General features: G+C 40.8%; 1 protein-coding gene across 1 annotated transcript in view; it reads right to left on the reverse strand.

The window, feature by feature from the left end:
- Window positions 1-18865, reverse strand: part of ADGRD2 (adhesion G protein-coupled receptor D2) — a 322967-nt gene that overhangs the window by 55683 nt on the left and 248419 nt on the right. Inside the window, exons 21-23 of the mRNA XM_029614032.1 lie at window positions 8376-8417; window positions 6874-6927; window positions 160-310 (exon numbers count right to left, since the gene is read on the reverse strand). Coding sequence (XP_029469892.1) covers window positions 160-310; window positions 6874-6927; window positions 8376-8417 — 247 coding nt within the window. The remainder of the gene's footprint in view (window positions 1-159; window positions 311-6873; window positions 6928-8375; window positions 8418-18865) is intronic.

Consider the following 18865-nt stretch of genomic DNA (forward strand, 5'->3'; position numbering starts at 1 on the left):
ACTACTGATTTTATGACTTTGAGCAAGTCGCTTAACCTCCCCATGGCTCAAATATAAATCATGAATTCTTTGGATTGGGGGACTTTGCAACCAAGTGATTTATCTTGTATAGTGCTATACCCAAATGAATGCACATTGTAAGAATCAAATATGACTTACCTTTGGTGGTGGTGGAGGTCTTCCCAGGGGGGAAATCTTTTTGGGTTGGTGTAGATCCAGTGCTATTAGGTGGAGAAGAAGTGAGTTTCCCTGTTTCCCAGGACATTGTGTTTCTTGGACTTGACAAATAATTTATTGGATGGGAACAGTTCTAAAATCACAAATTAGCAGTTATCAGTTACTGTGCAGACATATTGGAACATAACTAGAAGGACAACAAAGACCCTGTTTTCATTAGCAATTGTTTGTAAGTACCAGAGGAAAAAGTAAGGGCTACATTCTTTGTTTTGCCTTTTCAGTGATTTCGCAAACATAATGGGGTAGATTTTCAGAGGGTTACGCACGTATGTTACGTGCATAACCCCCGAAAACCTACCCCAAACCCCCCCGCGTGTGCCGAGCCTATCTTGCATAGGCTTCCGGCACGCGCCAAGCCCCGGGACATGCATCAAGGGGTGTGTTGCGACCGGGGCGTCATCGGGGGCGTGTCGGGGGGGCGTGATGCGGCCGGCATGTTATCCGGGGGTGGGGCTGCGGGACTGGTTCCGGCCCAGGGGTATGGCCATGGCCTCTGGACCAGCCCCCGGACCGGAACATGGCGCGCCGGCAGCCGGCCTGGCGCGTGTAAGTTATGCCTGCCTCGAGCAGGTGTAACTTTCATGACAAAGGTAGGGGGGTGTAGATAGGACCGGGGGGATGGGTTAGGTAGGGGAAGGGGGGGGGAAGGTGGGGGGAGGCCAAAGAAAAGTTCCCTCTGAGGCCGCTCCTATTTCAGAGCGGCCTCGCAGGCTGCCGATTTTAATGGATACGCGCCGCTACGCACATATCTATTGAAATCCCGCGTACTCTTGTTCGCGCCTTGTACGCAAACACGTGTGCGCAACTTTATAAAATCTACCCCAATGGTGAGAAAGCAAAGATAATGCTGAGATATGTGATACTGCCAAGGGGCATTGCCAGGGACTGGTACAATTTGCCAGTCTACTGAATGCTGTCCTTGCACCAGCCTGTGAGAATCTTTTCCTATAAGGGGCTGGGTCAAATGTCATGCTTCCCCCCTTAAAGGCACAGGAGCTGATGAGCTGGCTGTGAGTGTTGCGAACAGATGGAACGTGCTCACATTTAAGAACTACATGGAAGCAACAAACACATTTATTATTTGTTTCCGATCTGAAATACTAAAAGCTACAAAAGTTTGTTTCATTTTAGCACATGCTAAAACCATTTAGAACACACAAAAACAAAACAAAAAGCACAACAAAAAGTGAAATAATCCCTGTCCTCTCCTAAAATAAATAGAAATGAAAACATTGAAGGGCCCAATAGTTAAAACTAAACGTTTATTTAAATTATCCGGATAAGACTTATCTGGCTAACTTAAATAGGATATTCAGCAGGCTGGCTATGCAGCTGAATATCCGTGTACAAATTGTTATTTAGCCAGATGAGTTAAATCTGGCTAAGTTAGACCTGATCTATGGCAGGCCTAACTTATCTGATTAATTTAATCAGATAAGTCCAAATATTAGCACTTATCTGCTTAAGATAACTGGATAAGTAGCCCCACCCTGATCCGCTATTGCTTGCCCCCAAAATATCCTGCTATCTAATTCGCAGCAGCTGCTGAAAGTAGTCAGAAATTCAGTGGCTGCCACTTAGCTGGATAAGTCACTACTTATCCGGCAAAGTAGCGCTAAATATTGGCATCTATGTATTTTTTTCCATGGACATCCTTAGACTAGAGCCTGCATTTTCTCCTGCTTTGTATTCCCACATGTTCAGATTTGGAAGGGAGACCCTCCCCCATGCTTCCAAAACTTTGGAAGGAGAAGATAGCAATAGAAGTATCTGTCTGTGAAGGAATTCCTGTCTTCTTCAAACCCCGAATCTGGTAAGCAATGTCTCTAGATACCTGCAGCAAGAAGGGAGAACAGCAGACTAGACACAGTGCCAGTAACTTTCAAAGTGGTGCGTGGGCGCACACTGATGCGTGTGCATCGGCATGCACCCAGATACGCAGCCATATTATAACTTGTGCGCACATATGTGTGCAGTTTATAAAATAGCCAGGGCGAATGCTCACGTGCATGCAATTTTAAGTGTGCGCATGCCCAGCTGCTTAAATCGAGTTTCTACTGCAAAAATCAGAGTGTTTTAAAACGGGCTCGCGTCTACACCATGACCATTTTCACCAGTTCATCCATCAGTTCACCCGGTCTACAATTAGGTCCTCCAAACCTTCCTGGTTTAGTAGCCTGAACTACCCCTAGTAACCACAGACCCTTTAAACCCTTCTGAAATGTTGGGTTGTTTTTTTTTAATTTACACCTCCTTCGTAGCAGAAGTAAACTTATGTGGCAGTGGACCGGGGTGCGTAAGTATTTATGCGCACATCTCTTGGTTATGCCCCCCAAACTCCCACTTTCTCTCCAGACCACACCCCTTTTTGAAATTGAAAGAGATGTGCGTACTGTGGGAGATACGTGCACAACTGAGTGGCTTTTAAAATTCGGTCACTGCGCACAAGCCCAACTTATGTGTGCATTTCCTCAGTTAAATCCACCTCACATTATGGTCAATAATATCCACCGTCATGTTCAGCATTTCATCCATTTTTTCTGCATAGGTGCTAATTGGGGTAAATATTTGTGAACTCTGCCAGATATGCCACAGGTTTCATCTAGGAACTGATTTTTTTTTTTTCCCTTAAGGTGTATACCCTTTCTGGTGTACCATTTACACTAATGGATAGTTTGAAAAAAAGCAGAGAATTTTTTAAATAATGAAACATTTACATAGAAACATAGAAATGACAGCTGAAAAGGACCAAATGATCCACCAGGCTGCCCAGCAAGCTTATGCCAGTATCTGCTGCACAGTGCAGCTTACCTCCATGCTTATCAGTTTACCAGACCGTAAAAGTCTGGGCCCTCAGATGCTGTTTGAATTCAGTTTCCCTTAACCATTGCCGGGAAAGCAGGCAGCAATTGTTGTGATGGCCGACCTTATGACTCCACGGCCAGCCACACTTACCCCCCGCCGACCTGTTCTGGCCTCAATGTGGCCTCTCAGAGCCGCCATCACCGCTTTCTCTCAGCGCGACGGGGAACCAATGCTGCCGCCACCGCGCAGCCCGCCTCAGTCCCTTCTAGGCGCGCGTGTGGGGCTTCCCCGGAACTTAAAGGGGCCGCGGCGGGAAAGCTTCCCTCGGCCCTGGGTGATGATGTCAGCCCACAGGACTATTTAAGGCGCCCTATGCTACCCAATCCTTGCCTCAGCAACAGGTTAAACTCTTCTGAGTAGTGAGTTGCTTATTCTGCCAGAGCCCACTGTTATCCAATTGTTCCTGGGTTTTTGAATCCTGGATGTCTGATATCTGTGTGGGAGTGGGGGTTGATGCACAGGATGCAGTAAAGTTGAGAAAGGTGGGTGTCTGTTTGTTTGTCACATGTCTTGTTCTACCAGAGCCCACTGTAGATTGATTTATTTATTTAATGTTTATTTACCAGGTTTTCTAGATCGTCGTTTAGTAAAAACTTTCACAACGGTTTACATGATTAAGAAAATAAATACATCTTTGAGAATAAAATACTTTTGATCATTTTTTCCTGGGTTTCTGCAACCTCTGTGGGAGAAGGGCGACAGATACTGGATGGTTCAAGGAAAGGGAAGTTCATTGAAATCTGGACAATTCCTCTCAGATGAATCAGTTCCATTTTAATTGCAGACAGCTGAACACAAAAGGGACAACCTTTGATTCTCCAAATGATAAGCCTTGGGATATAAGCAGCTCAATTGTTGCATTGAATGAAAGCTATTTTGTTAAATTATCACTAATTCCTTAAAATCTTATAGTTAAGGTAAGGTAAAATTTAGGCTCTAGCAAAGATTTTTAATAGGTATTTGAAATAAAAACTATAGGGCTGGATTTTAAAAGGGTTACGTGAGCCGGGCCTATTTTAAAAAGGCCTGGCAAAACATGTAAAGCCCGGGACGCGTATAATTACCGGGGCTTGCAGAAAGGGGCGGGGCATGTACAGGGCAGGGCGTTCCAGGGCGGGGGCAGGGCCAGATGCCTTCGACAGAGCAGCCATTACCCCTCTGTGGGAGGATCGCATGCCAGCAAGCTGCTGGTGCGCAACTTGCGCCCGCCCGGAGGCAGGCGCAAAAGGTAAGATACACATTTTTGGGGGGGTTAGAGTAGGGCTGGGGGAAAGGTTAGGGGAAGGGGTGGGAAGGTCAGGTTAGGGGGGAGGCAGTGCGGCTCGGCGCGCGCAAGGTGCACAATTGTGCACCCCTTTGTGTGCGCCGACGCCTGATTTTATAACTCGCACATGCCTGCAAGTGCAAGTTGTAAAATTGGGCGTACATGTGCGCACGTCGGGTAGCGCACGCACATGTAGGCTGCGCGCACTCCTTTTAAAATCTACCCCAAAAAGCATTAGTGCTAGCCAGTCAAGATTAATCGGTAGATTATGAAAATCAATTTTTATAAGCGAGATGAATATTATCTGAGCTGTAAGGAACTACTATGTAATGGGAGATGAAGTAATTGAAGCTCATTATCTAGGAGTGCCAGGGAAGACTAATATAAGAAAATTAAACCCAGGGGCAGGTGGGAAGGAAGGGAGGGATCACTTGCAGGGAAAAACTATATATTTATTTTCAGATAGCTTGTAGCTGCCTCACACAAGAAAATACACCCCCGCCCCCCAAGGCACTAAATATCACAAAAATCATAGAAGAAATATATTTAGCCCAAATATAAATAAGCAAATAATTTCAGATAGCTTGCAGCCTCACGGGAAAACTGTAAACAAAGGCTAAAGGCTGCTCCCCAATGCTGGTCTCTGGACCAATGAACTCTACAAAGAGCCCCTCCCCCTAGCCACACCAGTAAAACTTATGCAACCTTTTTTTTTTCTATTTCAGCAGTTTAGGACTTTTTGTTCCCAAGAACATAACCCCCCCCCCCTCAAAGGCACAAAATATTACAAAAATCAGACAAGAAATCTACTTATCCCAGAAATAAATATGCAAATTATTTCAGATAGCTTGTAGCATAAGCTTCTCGATTATCTAATTCAGGATAATATAAAGGCAACAAGCTGAACTTTCACAGGTTGCAGTGACGGCAAACACAGACTGAACACTATGTAATACACTCTGGGTCATTCAAAGATTGAGCAAATTAAATTAAATTAAAAAAAAAAAATCTCCATTCAAATTCAGAATTTTGTGTGCACATTGCACAGTGAAGTTAGATTTTGCCAAATTTGTACACAAATTCTATCCTTTATGCAAACGATTTTGCCAAATTTGTACAAAAATTATATCCTTTATGCAAATGAAAAATTATGCAAAAAAAAGTTTGCAACACAAATTATGAAGTATGTGCAATTTTGAAATTGCACAATTTCTGCCCAAGAGGTAAATTTAGCACCAGCAAGAACGATTGTGGATTACGCCCAACCCTCACCACCAAAAATCTTGATACGCCAATAGTCTTAAAACTGGCCCTCAGCATCCTATTCAAGAAAGCAGCCTAATGCTAGTGAGAGCAGAGGCTGGATGCATCTCTGACATTATTCCCCAAGCCTGTTGCCATGTCTCCTGTTGCTGTGGGTGACCTCTTCTCTCTGTATGTCATGACTGGAACTCAGAGTCAGGTTCCATTGCAAGTGCAGGAACAAAGTTAAGGTTACGAGGAAATGACAGCAAGCAAGATCACTCTCTGAGACCTCTAAGTAAAAGTAAAGACATGTGACAGGTGCTCTGCTAGTAAGCTTTTGGGAGAGGAAATCTGATCCAAAACAGAATTAAACCACATCAGCAAAATGGCTTTGTGATGAACATCATATTCTAAATAAATTCTATTGTCTGTGGTTGTTAAACAAACCTCTTCATAAAAAGGCGTTTTTCATGTCATCTTTATTTTTGCATCTATAAATAAATCCAGGGGCATAATCAGATAGCATTACCTAGTGAAAGCTGGCTTTTGGATATTTTAGAACTCACACTGAAAAAGAAAACTGCAAAATGCTTAGCTTCACAGAAGTTGAATGGAGAAATGTAAGCCAGTTTGGAAAGCGGTTTGTGAATATTTCAAATTGCCATTACTGTTCCAATTTATTAAGGGACAGATGCACTCTCCCTGTGATTTTTTCATTTCCTTATTATTGTAACTGTTAAAATTCAATAAAGAAAAATATATTTTATATAAATCTAGGAGCATACATGTTTTGTTTTGTTTTTTTACATTCTACTTGCTTCTTTTTTTCTGAGAGTGGCCTGTAAGAGAGGGGGCATCATGCCTCCTCCTTGGCCATATTCAAACTCTGCCTAAAACCTACCTTGTTGCTTTTCAGTCTTAAAACCTGACCATTTGCAATAATTTCTTCATTTATTTTATCCATGATTTACTGTAATTAATACATTTCCTGAAACCTCCCATTTGTCTTGTCTGTTTTGATGAGATAGTAAGCTCCAAAGAGCAGGGACTGTCTTTCACGTGTATCTGTACAGCGCTGTGTATGTCTATTAGTGCCATAGAACGGATAAGCATAGGAGTAGCACTGCAGTTAATTTTGTACTTTTTAATTTTCAAGAATAAAACCAGCCCTTCGATACACAGCTTGTAAACTGAAAACTGAGAATGCTAAAACACTTTTCTGAAAAGTACAGAGTGACTATATAATCTAAATCATTACTTACTGTAAAAGACAAAGCCTTTTTCTTTTCTTTCATCCGCTGAATGGCATTTCTTACCTAGAATATGGAATAAGATAGAGAGATTATTGCAAATTTTAAAAAGCACTTTAAAGAAAACAGATTCTGTTATTTAAAATCCCTTTTCTCTGTTCTGATCCTCAGCCTCCCCCTGCCACTCCCCTCACCAATGTTTCATCTAAGGTATACACTTGGGTGGCCACACAGCACTCCTCCAGTATATTTAGTCATGCCAGCATGAAGGGCATAGGGAGCATATCCGGTCACTGCTGACAGCTCTGTACTGGCATGGCCGGCATACTCAAAACTCACAGGTCAGCACTTCCTGCTGATCTCATGGGAGTGTGGGTGTGGGATGAAATCATGTGTACAACAGCAGTGCACAGTCACATTTCCCAAACATAATTTAGAGGGAACAATTTTCCCTAGACCCTCACTCCCCAAATTGATTTGGTTTTAGGATATCCACAACCAATATTCATGAGCTATATTTGCATGCATTTGGCCTATGGAGCAGAATAATGTACATAACTTTAGTTCTACTGTTGGGGGCAGGGGGCAGACAATTGGAATAGAGGGTCACTGATTTAAAACAATTTGTATCTACTTTATTCTCTTATATTTGAATTAATATTTATGCAACCTTTGTTGATGTCACTAGCTAGCCTTTGCCCCTATGACATAGTGAGGGCAAAGGTAGCGCCGGCGCCATTTTGAATACTGGCAATACGGCCCGAGTGCAGGAGGTCGCTCCCGGACCCCCGCTAGACTTTTGGCAAGTCTTATGGGGGTCAAGAGGCCCCCCCAAGCTGGCCAAAAGTCCCTGGGGGTCAAGCGGGGGTCCGGGAGCGATCTCCTGCACTCGGGCCGTATTGCCAGTATTCAAAATGGCACCGGCGCTACCTTTGCCCTGTCACATAGTAAGGGCAAAGGGCCATCGGCACCATTTTTATTAACGCAGCCGATCGCCTGAGAGCGGAAGATCGCTCCCCGCGCTCCCGCTGGACCACCAGGTAATTTTAAAATCTTTTTTGGGGGTTCGGGAGGGTGGGGGAGGGTTTTTTGATTATCGGATCGGGCACAGCCGATAATCAAAACTCAAATCGGGCTGGGTGATAAAAATTTTAAGATTTGGATCGGAACCGATCAGATTCCGGTTCCGATTCACATCTCTAGCATCAGCCGAGCCATACAGATCTCCCCTATAATGGTAGCATCATGGGGTGGCATCTGCTGTGCCATACAAGTCACCCCCATTGTTAGTTTCCCAAACGGTCAAAGTCAGGACCCTGGTTGGTTGCTGTCTGAGTCCAATTCCCCGTTACTTCCTGCTGTTGAAGCAGAAAGCAATGTTAGAGTTGCATCACAAGTATAAGGCTTATTGGTAAGGGTAGTAACAGCCCCATTAACTCTAACTTCAAAAAGGGTCCTACATCAATTATTACAGCTTGTAAACACAAATAAAATGTAAAAGAAATTCTGCCTACCTCGCTATTATAAATTGCATAAACCAGGAATATATAAAGCCCCTGAAAAAAATATAAAAAGTGATTGGTTGATACAACACAATTCTAGTCATTTGTAAAATGCAGAAATTAGAATTAGATTCAGTATTTTAATGGTAGATGAGTCAGTTCTTTTTCTACTGCATCATGTAAGATTTGGAGTGGTCCTGGATAAACTATAGATTAATAAGAATGATCCCTGCTGAATATTTCCCTGGAGGAGGCTAGGGAACATGGAATCTCTGTAGACCGTGGACCAACCAAACAAGATGTCAAAGCATATGAACTATCATGACCACAAAGGATTTCTTCCTTGCAAGTTCATTTACAACATGTCGTTTGCCTGCTCCTGTAAAAGTATAATCTACAAAGACTCCAGTCTTTACTAGAAAATATACAAACAAAACAGAATCATATGTATTTTCAGAAAATTATTGACCAAAATTTCCAAGGCTATTTTCTTCTGTATTTGTTCTCTATGGGATAAAAAGCTTAGGAGGTAATTTTCATAAAGTTTTACGCATATAAATTGGCTTTTGAAAATTGTTACTTTTACTGTATGGGATAGATTTTAAAAGGTATGCGTGCTACCTGGCATGCACACATGTATGCCCGATTTTATAATATGCGTGCGCAGGCGCACGCATGTTATAAAATGGGGGGTCGGCGTGCGCAAGGGGATGCACAATTGTGCACCTTGCACGCCGAGCCACGCTGCCTTCCCCTGTTCCCTTCCCCCTTAACTAACCTTCCCACCCCTTCCCCTAACCTTCCCCACCAGCCCTACTCTAACCCCCCCAATTTCTTATTTCACTTTTGCGCCTGCCTGGAGGCTGGTGGAGGTTGCACACGCCAGCAGCCTGCCAGCACACGATCCTCCAACACAGCTGCAAATGGCCACTGGGTCAGAGGACTCTGGTCCCGCCCCCGTCCCACCCCTGGACCACCCCGTCCCACCCACACCCCTCCCCCTCCCCTTTAGTAAAGCCCTGGGACTTAGACACATCCCAGGGCTTTATGCACGTTACAGAGCCTTTTTTAAATAGGCCCGGCGCGCGTAACCCCCCCTACGCAGGAAGAATTTGCCCTTGCATATGTGCATCTCAGAACCTATCTTCATATCCAAGGGTGGTGAATTTTCATTTCTCAGAAAAAGAGCAATTTGTGTATTGAATCTTTGTGACCTATTTTGTCCAATGGTATCCCATTGGAAAAAATGTCCCTTGGTTTCTCATTATCATTTTATAAATATTTTTATGTTTGTTTTGTGCTTGATTTTTTTTAACAGTCCAGATCCTACATGAGAAACCAAGGGACATTTATTCTTTATTAGTTCGAGATAGCGCAATCTCTATAGCAGGCCCAAGCATTTGGAACACCTTGCCAGCCGAGTTACGACTCGAAACAGAGTCAAAAAAATTCAAGATAGGGTTGAAAACATGGCTCTTTGAGCAAGCCTATACAGATAGAATTCAAGCTTAGTTTTTCTTGAGATGTAATTGTGTATGCCGATTGCATTGAACATATGAATGTTTTAAAATGTTTTAGACCATTTTATTGTATTAGATGTTTGTTTTTGTTGATCCACTTTATGTTTTAAGGTTATTGTACACCATTATGATGTAATTACGAATGACGGTATATAAAATCTTTTAACTAACTAACTAAATAAATAATTAAAAAAAAAATCAAATATCAAAGCTAGAGTACAGAAGTTACAATTTATATACAGTTCACTAACACTGGTGTTTTTTTGAAGTGGATAGTCATAAACTGTTCATGCTCCAAAAAGATGTTCTGAATTTTAGAAAACATTAAAAAAATCAGACTCAACCCTGACTTTTTATACAGTATTAGAATTTCTAAAATATGTTTGCCCTCTAGTGGCAATTACTTAGGAGAAGACCAGCAATGTTAATAGCCACCTTTAGACCAAATCTATTCAAATAGCTCTCATGAAGATTCATTGTAGATAGACCAGTTTAGTACTCCCTAGATCTAAAATGAATTTATGAAAGATCTGATACACAATCCAGAAAGTTTTCTCACACTCATCAGCAAGTTCTAGATCTGTTTGAACTTAGATGGCTAATTTGAAATCTGGAAACTCTTCCAGCCTTTTCAGATTTTATAGGCAATCTGCTAATTTTCCATTGAATCTAGTTTTGGAGGACTTGGACATCTCTGTTTAGAGCACTTCTGGTGTCATGCTATTGGAAACAATACACACCAGAAAGCAGAGAGTAGGAAAAGTGTCTTCAAAGAAAGTTTAGACCTGCATGACATAAAACTCTTTTAGAAGAATGTAGGAGTAGCCAACAATTCAGGAGTGCAATGCTGACATTGATTCACCAAACATCTGTTGTTTTTTTAAAACCTCCTTAAAGGTATGTAGACCTAGCAGAATAGTAGATCTGGCCTTTAGAAGTTCATTAGAGCTCCCCTTTCTTGGTTTAAACTTTTTTTGAGTAGTTCTCAAATAATTTTGTGACCCACAAAATGTAGACGTTCACAAAACCCCACTAATAATAATTGTTGATGTTGAAAATGGAGTCAGTCTGAAGCAGAAGGAAACATAAGAACTGGCAAACTGGGGCCAGGCCAAGGAGTTCATCTACACCGGCATCATTGTGAACAGTGGAGAGCAGCAGGTGGTTGCAAGAAGCAGGACAGGTGTACAGTGGCCCAGTGTCATACCCTTTCAGTTTCCTGCAGTCAGACTTTAGGGATGCATTCCAAATCCAAATGTATTTGCAATCTGCTCTTCTGAATTGCCCAAAGTGATAAACAGCATCAGATAACAGCATAAGCAAAATTGCAATAAAAAATACACAGATGAATATATCTAAATCAAACAACGTTAAATGTAATGCTACCGGATGAATTTGGGAAAAACATTACATTGAATTACATTTGAGAAGACTTGAATATGTTATGACTGTTTTTAATCTGTTTTTATGTGGTTATGCGAGCTTAAGGCAGTATTTGTTGGTGTTGGAAAGGTAAGGGTTATAAATACTTTTTGAAGTCACAGGTAATAATGATGGTTAAGGTTGGTGTCTAAAACTAAAATTGTTTGATTGTTTTAGTGGAATATTGGCGTGAATGAATCCCTGATGAAGCCCGTTCAGCGGGTGAAACAAAGATCTTTGTCAGTTTAAAAAAACAGCAGAATAGCCGAGTGGATGGTGTTGATACTGCGCATTAAAAACAGCCCTAGTGGAGAAGTCGAGTGGACGGTGTCGATTCTGTGGAGGAAAAGCAGCTGAATGGACTGAGTGTGAATTTTATTGAGCATAATTGATTGATGAATATGAAGGTTGAAAATATATACATGTTATGTTATTTAAGTTAACATCGTTATTAGTAAGAATACATTGAGCATTAGCTTGATTTAAGGAATAATAACAATATTTGATTTAAGGAATAATAATATTCTATATATTGTGAATAACCAATTTTTTTGGATAATTGGTAATGGTTCACTGCTGTTTTGAATTAACAAATTGGGGGGGGGATACATTCTGTACTTGTGGATTTTTAATGATTGAATGGTGTGGATGTGACTGTGTAGATGGGTTAGTTAGTATTTATTTGTCTAGATAGGTGCTCATGTTATACGTTTGAATAAACATTTATGTACAATTGAATATTAGTGTGATGTTCTATGATGTGTTGAGCTCTCTAGTAGTGTTGTCATTTATACAGTATAGAGAACCCGTTAATACTAGCCCTCTGTAGTAGTGTTACCTTGGTGGTTTCCAGAATTGAAAGATTATGGAGGATATGCACACGTATACTGAACAGGCAGCCACTGAAATTTTAGCCGGGTATCATTTATTTGATCCTTCATCTACGGAGACATCAAGTGGGAATTAGGATAATTATGCCAAGAACAGGAGAAAAGCCATTAGAATGGAGTTACATGTAGCTACCCTGGCAGAGCACTGTCACATTAAACGCATACCACGGGTTTTAAGACTCAACAAAGAACCCTCTTTATTTACAGATGATGATACATTTATACAAAGGTGGAACGCCATCTTAAATAAATGTTCGTATGATCTAATGGTTCTTATTGTGGAAACCACCAAATACAAAATTGAAAATGTTAAAAAAGAAATAGATACTGAATTAGTCAAGGTTCAAGAGTGTTGCCCTAAAGATGTGGTGGAATATCAGTTGAACGATTTGCAGAAACAACTGTGGATGAGTTTAAAAAGGAGACTAAACAATTAAAGATCAATACATTTAGAAGAGATGAAAGAGATTATAATGGGGGATATGAGTATCCCTGGATGAATATTAATAGGAAACAAATTGTCAGGAAGAAAGGGGATTTCTCATCTTCGGATGATTCTGCTGATGATTCTGTTGATAGTTCAACTAAGGGCAGAAAAGATTCACGGCATGTGGGTTTTCAGGAACCCATGGTGGAAAATAATGAGACTCACCCATCCTCTTTTTTAGGGTCCTGGTCCCGCGGCAACAAAAATTTCAGAGAGATTCGTCCGCAAAAATATACTCATGCACAAACAAATTACAATCTACGTTGTTAATTCATGGTTGTGATATTAGTATATTACAGGGTAGTCCGGTTGATCAGCAAAGGGATAACTTGACTGTGTTTAATCTGTCTTCAAAGAATTTAACAAATTATATGGTGGAATTGTTAAATAAAGGCTTTTCATTTGTTCCTTTTTGTACGTATGATCCATTCCAAACTCGCATTGAATTACATAAATTCTTCAGGAGGTTACAAATTAAAGAATTTTTTGGCACTAGTGAGTTTACCCAAGAGAGGAACACTTTATATAAACTATCTCGATGGACTCCTCCTTCTCCTCCTAGTCCCCTGTTACAAGCTTTTCAAACTTTGTTTTTAAATGATTTGGAAGAGCTAGATAAACAGCATGAATTTTCATCTTACAATTTATCTAAGGAAGAGTGGATTGCCATGAAAGAATTTCGTGACGATTCTATAAAGATTGTAGCAACAGACAAAGGTGGAGGAATAGTGGTGTTGAACGAACTTGATTATGATCATGAAGTTATGAGACAGTTGGAAGATAACCAATTTTATGTGGAATTGAACACTAATCCTATCCCTGAGATTCATGAACAGGTCAATAAGATTTTGGAGGTTGCATTTAAAGATAAAGTTATATCTAGCAAAGAGTTTAACTTTTTGTTGGTGTCTTATCCTTCTATACCTGTTGCGTCTGTCGCTGCTCAACACCCTCACTCTGCCCTCCTTATCACTGTGGCGACTCACTCCAGGCCTGATGGATGGTTTGCTGCTGCAGCGTCTTCTTGCCGTCTTCCTCCAGAGTCCCCGGAGTGGCAGGATGCTGTGGATCCGCCATGTTCCTGATGACGTAGGGCACACGTGCTCCTAAATATGTACCAGCAAGGGCGCGAACCTCGGGGGTGTCCCCCTGAACTGACGTCATCCACTTCCAATATAAAAGGTCTCAGGAATTGCTAAAGGATCAAGTTAGCAAAGGGTTTCACTACCTAAGCTACTCTGCCTCTTCAGACTTATCAGAGGTACCCGCTCCTCGGGGGCCTCGCTCTCTTTTCTCTATTTCAGATTGCCGATAGGAACCGGTACTCGCTCCTCAAGGGCCCTTGTTCCTGAACACTCTGAAGATTCTCTACAGCCTGGAAGATATCACAGATACAGACAATTGTGAGTTACCATCACTCTCTCAGAGCTTTCCCTGGAACCAGGTACTCGCTCCTCAAGGGCCTAACCCTTTCCAGCTACTAAGCCTTCTAAAGACCTTATGTGAGATATGTCATCTAGTTCTGGCTATGAACACAGTATACCTGTCTACTCACTATCTATAGTTTCTCTACAGCTCAGCTACCCTGGGATAGTGATTCCAGTACCTGAGGGACTTCAGCCCTGCTACTGCCACCTCTAGTGGTTCTACTACCTGTCTAATAAAATTGTGTCTGTCTCCATACTCAAGCCTAGCCGGTGGTCCCTCTCAGGATATCCTCCTGGGGGTGCAGTCATCTGCCATCGGCCCAAGGATTCACCTATCTACATTCCTCTACAGCTGAGTGTCCTCTCCAAGCACTCCGCTGGTAACAGATGACTACTCCTTTCCTACCAGGGGTCTTCAGCAACAGATTCATAACAGCTTACTAACTCCACCTCCTTCTGGAGCTAGTACACTACAGATTGCTACTCCTAGCTCTACACTGAGCTTTCCTAACAAGATTGCTACTCCTCCCCTCTCAGGAGTCACTCATAACAGATTGCTAACTCCTAGCAGATCCTTTACAGATTGCCAACTCCTATCTGATGTCTCCGCTCATCTGGCATCAGATCCATAACAGATTGGTAACTCCTCCCTCTGGAGGTGTCATTCATAACCAGTAGTGCTAGCTCCTCCCTCCAGAGGAGCTCGCACACAACAATACCTCATTTCTTTATTTTGCCAAAAATACATAAATCTATGACATCTCCTCCAGGGAGACCTATAGTATCAGGGATAGGATCTATATTGGAACCCCTAGCTAAATTTCTTGATAAAATTTTACAACCTAGGGCTTTGCTTATACCCTCTTATATTAGGGACTCCATTGATTTTATTAATCAATTGGCTTCTTTACCCACTGTCGATAAAGATTGGGTTATTGTGACGGCTGATATCACTGCCCTTTATACTAATGTACCTCAGTCTGCTTCTCTTGACATCATTAGAAAATAATTTGGCAATATGAACTTTTCTGAGAAAATATTTCAGTTTTTAATGACAATTGCTGAAATCACTTTGACCTGTAGTTATTTTTCTTACAAATCATGATTTTTTTTTACAAATCAAAGGTATTCCTATGGGGTCTCCCATAGCCCCAACTACTGCTTGTTTATATGTTGCTTATTTTGAGAAACGTGTAGTTTATTCCTCTGTTTGGTTTAAACAGGTAGTCTGGTAGGGTAGATACATTGATGATATTTTTTTGATTTGGCTAGGGATCATTGAAGATCTTAAGTTGTTTCTACATGAAGTCAATGTAGGGGATCCACACTTAAAATTTACAGTGACTATGGACTTACACACAGTTTCCTTTTTGGATGTGAAGGTTCATCTTCATAATAACAATATTCTTACCACCATATATAGGAAACCCACTGAGAAAAACACATTATTGCATTACCAAAGCTTCCATCCTCGACAATTAAAGAACAATATCCCTACGGGACAGTTCTTAAAGTGTAAGCATTTATGTTCTACCGTGGATGAATTCAAAATGCAAGCCCAAAATTTGAGTGAGATATTTCAGGACAGGGGGTATACTAAATCTGTGATTAAGAAGGTCTATAAACAGGCATCATTTGCCAACAGGGACAACTTGTTGATAGAATCTCAAAGTGATGGTCCCTGTAGAATGATTTGTTCCATTCCATACTCGTCAAAATCCTCTAATGTTAAAGAACTAATAAGGAAACATTGGCATGTTCTTGCCCCTTTAAAAATTTTTGTTGAAGCTCCTATATTTGCGATAAAAAAACGTAGGGACTTATGGGATAATTTGAATCAACAGAGAGTGCAGGTTTTGATAAAAGGTTTGAGCATGGACAGGTAGCGTGTGGTTCCTGTTCTGTTTGTCCTCATGTATTATCTTTACAGGTTTTTCAACATCCAAGTTTAAGCCAACCATATGTACTTCCTGAATTATTTACATGTGAATCTATTGGTGTTGTCTATGTGGTAATATGTCCTTGCCAATATATCTATATAGGACAGACTGTTAGATCAGTTAAAGTATGCATCATTGAACATAAAAGCAGAATTATATCGCTTAAAGAACATGCACCATTGGTTGATCATTGGATGGAAAAACAACATACTTTAGATGACCTTAAATTCTTTGTGATCAAAAAAGTTAGATTGGAACATGATGGGGATTTATCAGCTGTATTGAGGCGAGTGGAACAAAGATTCATCTTCAATTGGAATACCCCTACTCCTAATGGTCTTAATGGCCCTATTAAATGGACTGCATTTATTGGATAAGTCTTCAGTTTTATGCGGTGTTACATTGAATTCTTTTCCCTTATGGGATAGCTGCAATAAGGTAGTATGACTTATAAAGAGCTTCGGTATGTTTTGCTAATTGGTTTTGTAAGAAACATGGGTTAGTACTAATTAATGTATTGATATGTAAATGGTGTAGTTTGGGGATGATTGGTTCACTTTTGACATCCTTTTGCAATAAAAGGTTAGTAGGGTTCCCCTTGCACCTTAGGAGTTTGTCGGCAAATTCGTCATTTCCGGTGTTACGCAGGTACGTGGCAATGTCGGCATCTGTTCAGGTATGTGTTGTGCTCTCTCTTACCTTGTAAATTTTTATAAGTTAATTTTTGGTTGCAGTTTTGCTTCCAGATGAATTTGGGAAAAACATTACATTGAATTACATTTGAGAAGACTTGAATATGTTATGACCGTCTTTAATCTGTTTTTATGTGGCTTTGAATATGCGAGCTTAAGGCAGTGAGTATTTGTTGGTGTTGGAAAGGTAAGGGTTATAAATACTTTTTGAAGTCACGGGTAATAATGATGGTTAAGGTTGGTGTCTAAAGCTAAAATTGTTTGATTGTTTTAGTGGAATATTGGCATGAATGAATCCCTGATGAAGCCCATTCAGCAGGTGAAGCAAAGATCTTTGTCGGATTGAAAAACAGCAGAATAGCTGAGTGGACGGTGTCGATACTGCACATTAAAAACAGCCCTAGTGGAGTAGTCGAGTGGACAGTGTCAATTCTGTGGAGAAAAAACAGCTGAATGGACTGAGTGTGAATTTTATCGAGCAAAATTGATTGATAAATATGAAGGTTGAAAATATATACGTTATGTTATTTAAGTTAACATCGTTATTAGTAAGAATACATTGAGCATTAACTTGATTTAAGAAATAACAATATTTGATTTAAGGAATAATAACAATATTATATATATTGTCAATAACTACTTTTTTGGATAATTGGTAATGTTCACTGCTGTTTTGAATTAACAAATTGGGGAGATACATTCTGTACTTGTAGATTTTTAATGATTGAATGGTGTGGATGTGACTGTGTGGATTCGTTAGTTAGTATTTATTTGTCTAGATAGGTGCTCATGTTATACGTTTGAATAAACATTTATGTACAATTGAATATTAGTGTGATGTGATATGATGTGTTGAGTTCTCTAGTAGTGTTGTCATCCAATCTGTCCAGCATGTTTTTATGGTAGTAATTGCCGCTCCGCAGGTTACCCCCCAAGCCTTTTGTTAACAGTAGTAATATCACTAGCAACATTTTTGTGGGGTGAGCAGCCTTGATAATTCAAACAATGCTGCTTGAACGTGCTTTGCTTTTGGAATTGGCCATAGAAGCAGTCCTGCATTTTTCCCTAATATCTGCTTATCACAACCCTGGATTGTAAAAGTCAGGGCTGTTGTCTGAATCAAATTCCTCATTTACACCTGGTATTGAAGTGGAAAGCAGTGTTTCAATTGTGTCAAAACATTAAATCTAATTGATTAAGGGTAGTATCTCCTGCTCTGAGCAGGTTTCATCCATGGACCCTTTAGCCTTTAGAGATCCATAGTATTTATCCCATGCCCTTTTAAATTTGTTTAATATTTTCATCCTCACCACCTCTTCTGGAAGGGCATTCCAGGCATCCATCACCCTGTCCGTGAAAAAGTTTTTCCTGATGTTGGTTTTGAGTCAACCCCCCTGGAGTTTCATTTCGTGACTCCTAGTTCTACAGTTTCCTTTCCAACAGAAAAGGTTCCAAGATCATGCATCATTACAACCTTTCAGGTATCTGAAGATCCGTATCATATCTCCCCTGTACCTCCTCTCTTCCAGGGTATACATATTCAGATTCTTCAGTCGCTCCTCCTAAGTCTGCCAATACAGACCATTTTGGATGTCCTTCTCTGAACTGCCTACATCATGTTTCTATCCTTTTTGAGGTATGTTGGTAGCCAGAACTGAACACAGTACTCCGGGTGAGGCGTCACCAAGGACCTGTACAAGGGCATTGTTACCCCAATTTTCTTTCTAGTTATTGCTCTCTCTATGCAGTCCATCATTCTTATGGCTTTAACTATCACCTTGTCACATTGCTTCGCCTTCTTCAGATTGCCAGGTACTATCACCCCTAGGTCCCTCTCCAGTCCAATCACATTAAGCTTTCACCCCCTATCACATACAGCTCTTTTGGATTTCTGCATCCCAGATGTATAAATCTATACTTCTTGGCATTGAATCCCAGCTGCCGAGTCTTCGACCACTCTTTAAGCTTTCTTAAATCACTTTTCATTCTCTCTACTCCTTCCAGCATGTCTATTCTATTGCAGATCTTAGTATCATCTGCAAACAGACAAACTTTACCTTCTACCCCTTCCACAATGATGCTCACAAAGATATTGAACAGAAGTGGCCCCAAAACTGATCCCTG

Source organism: Rhinatrema bivittatum, chromosome 8 (genome assembly GCF_901001135.1).
Source record: "Rhinatrema bivittatum chromosome 8, aRhiBiv1.1, whole genome shotgun sequence".
Classification (NCBI taxonomy): domain Eukaryota; kingdom Metazoa; phylum Chordata; class Amphibia; order Gymnophiona; family Rhinatrematidae; genus Rhinatrema; species Rhinatrema bivittatum.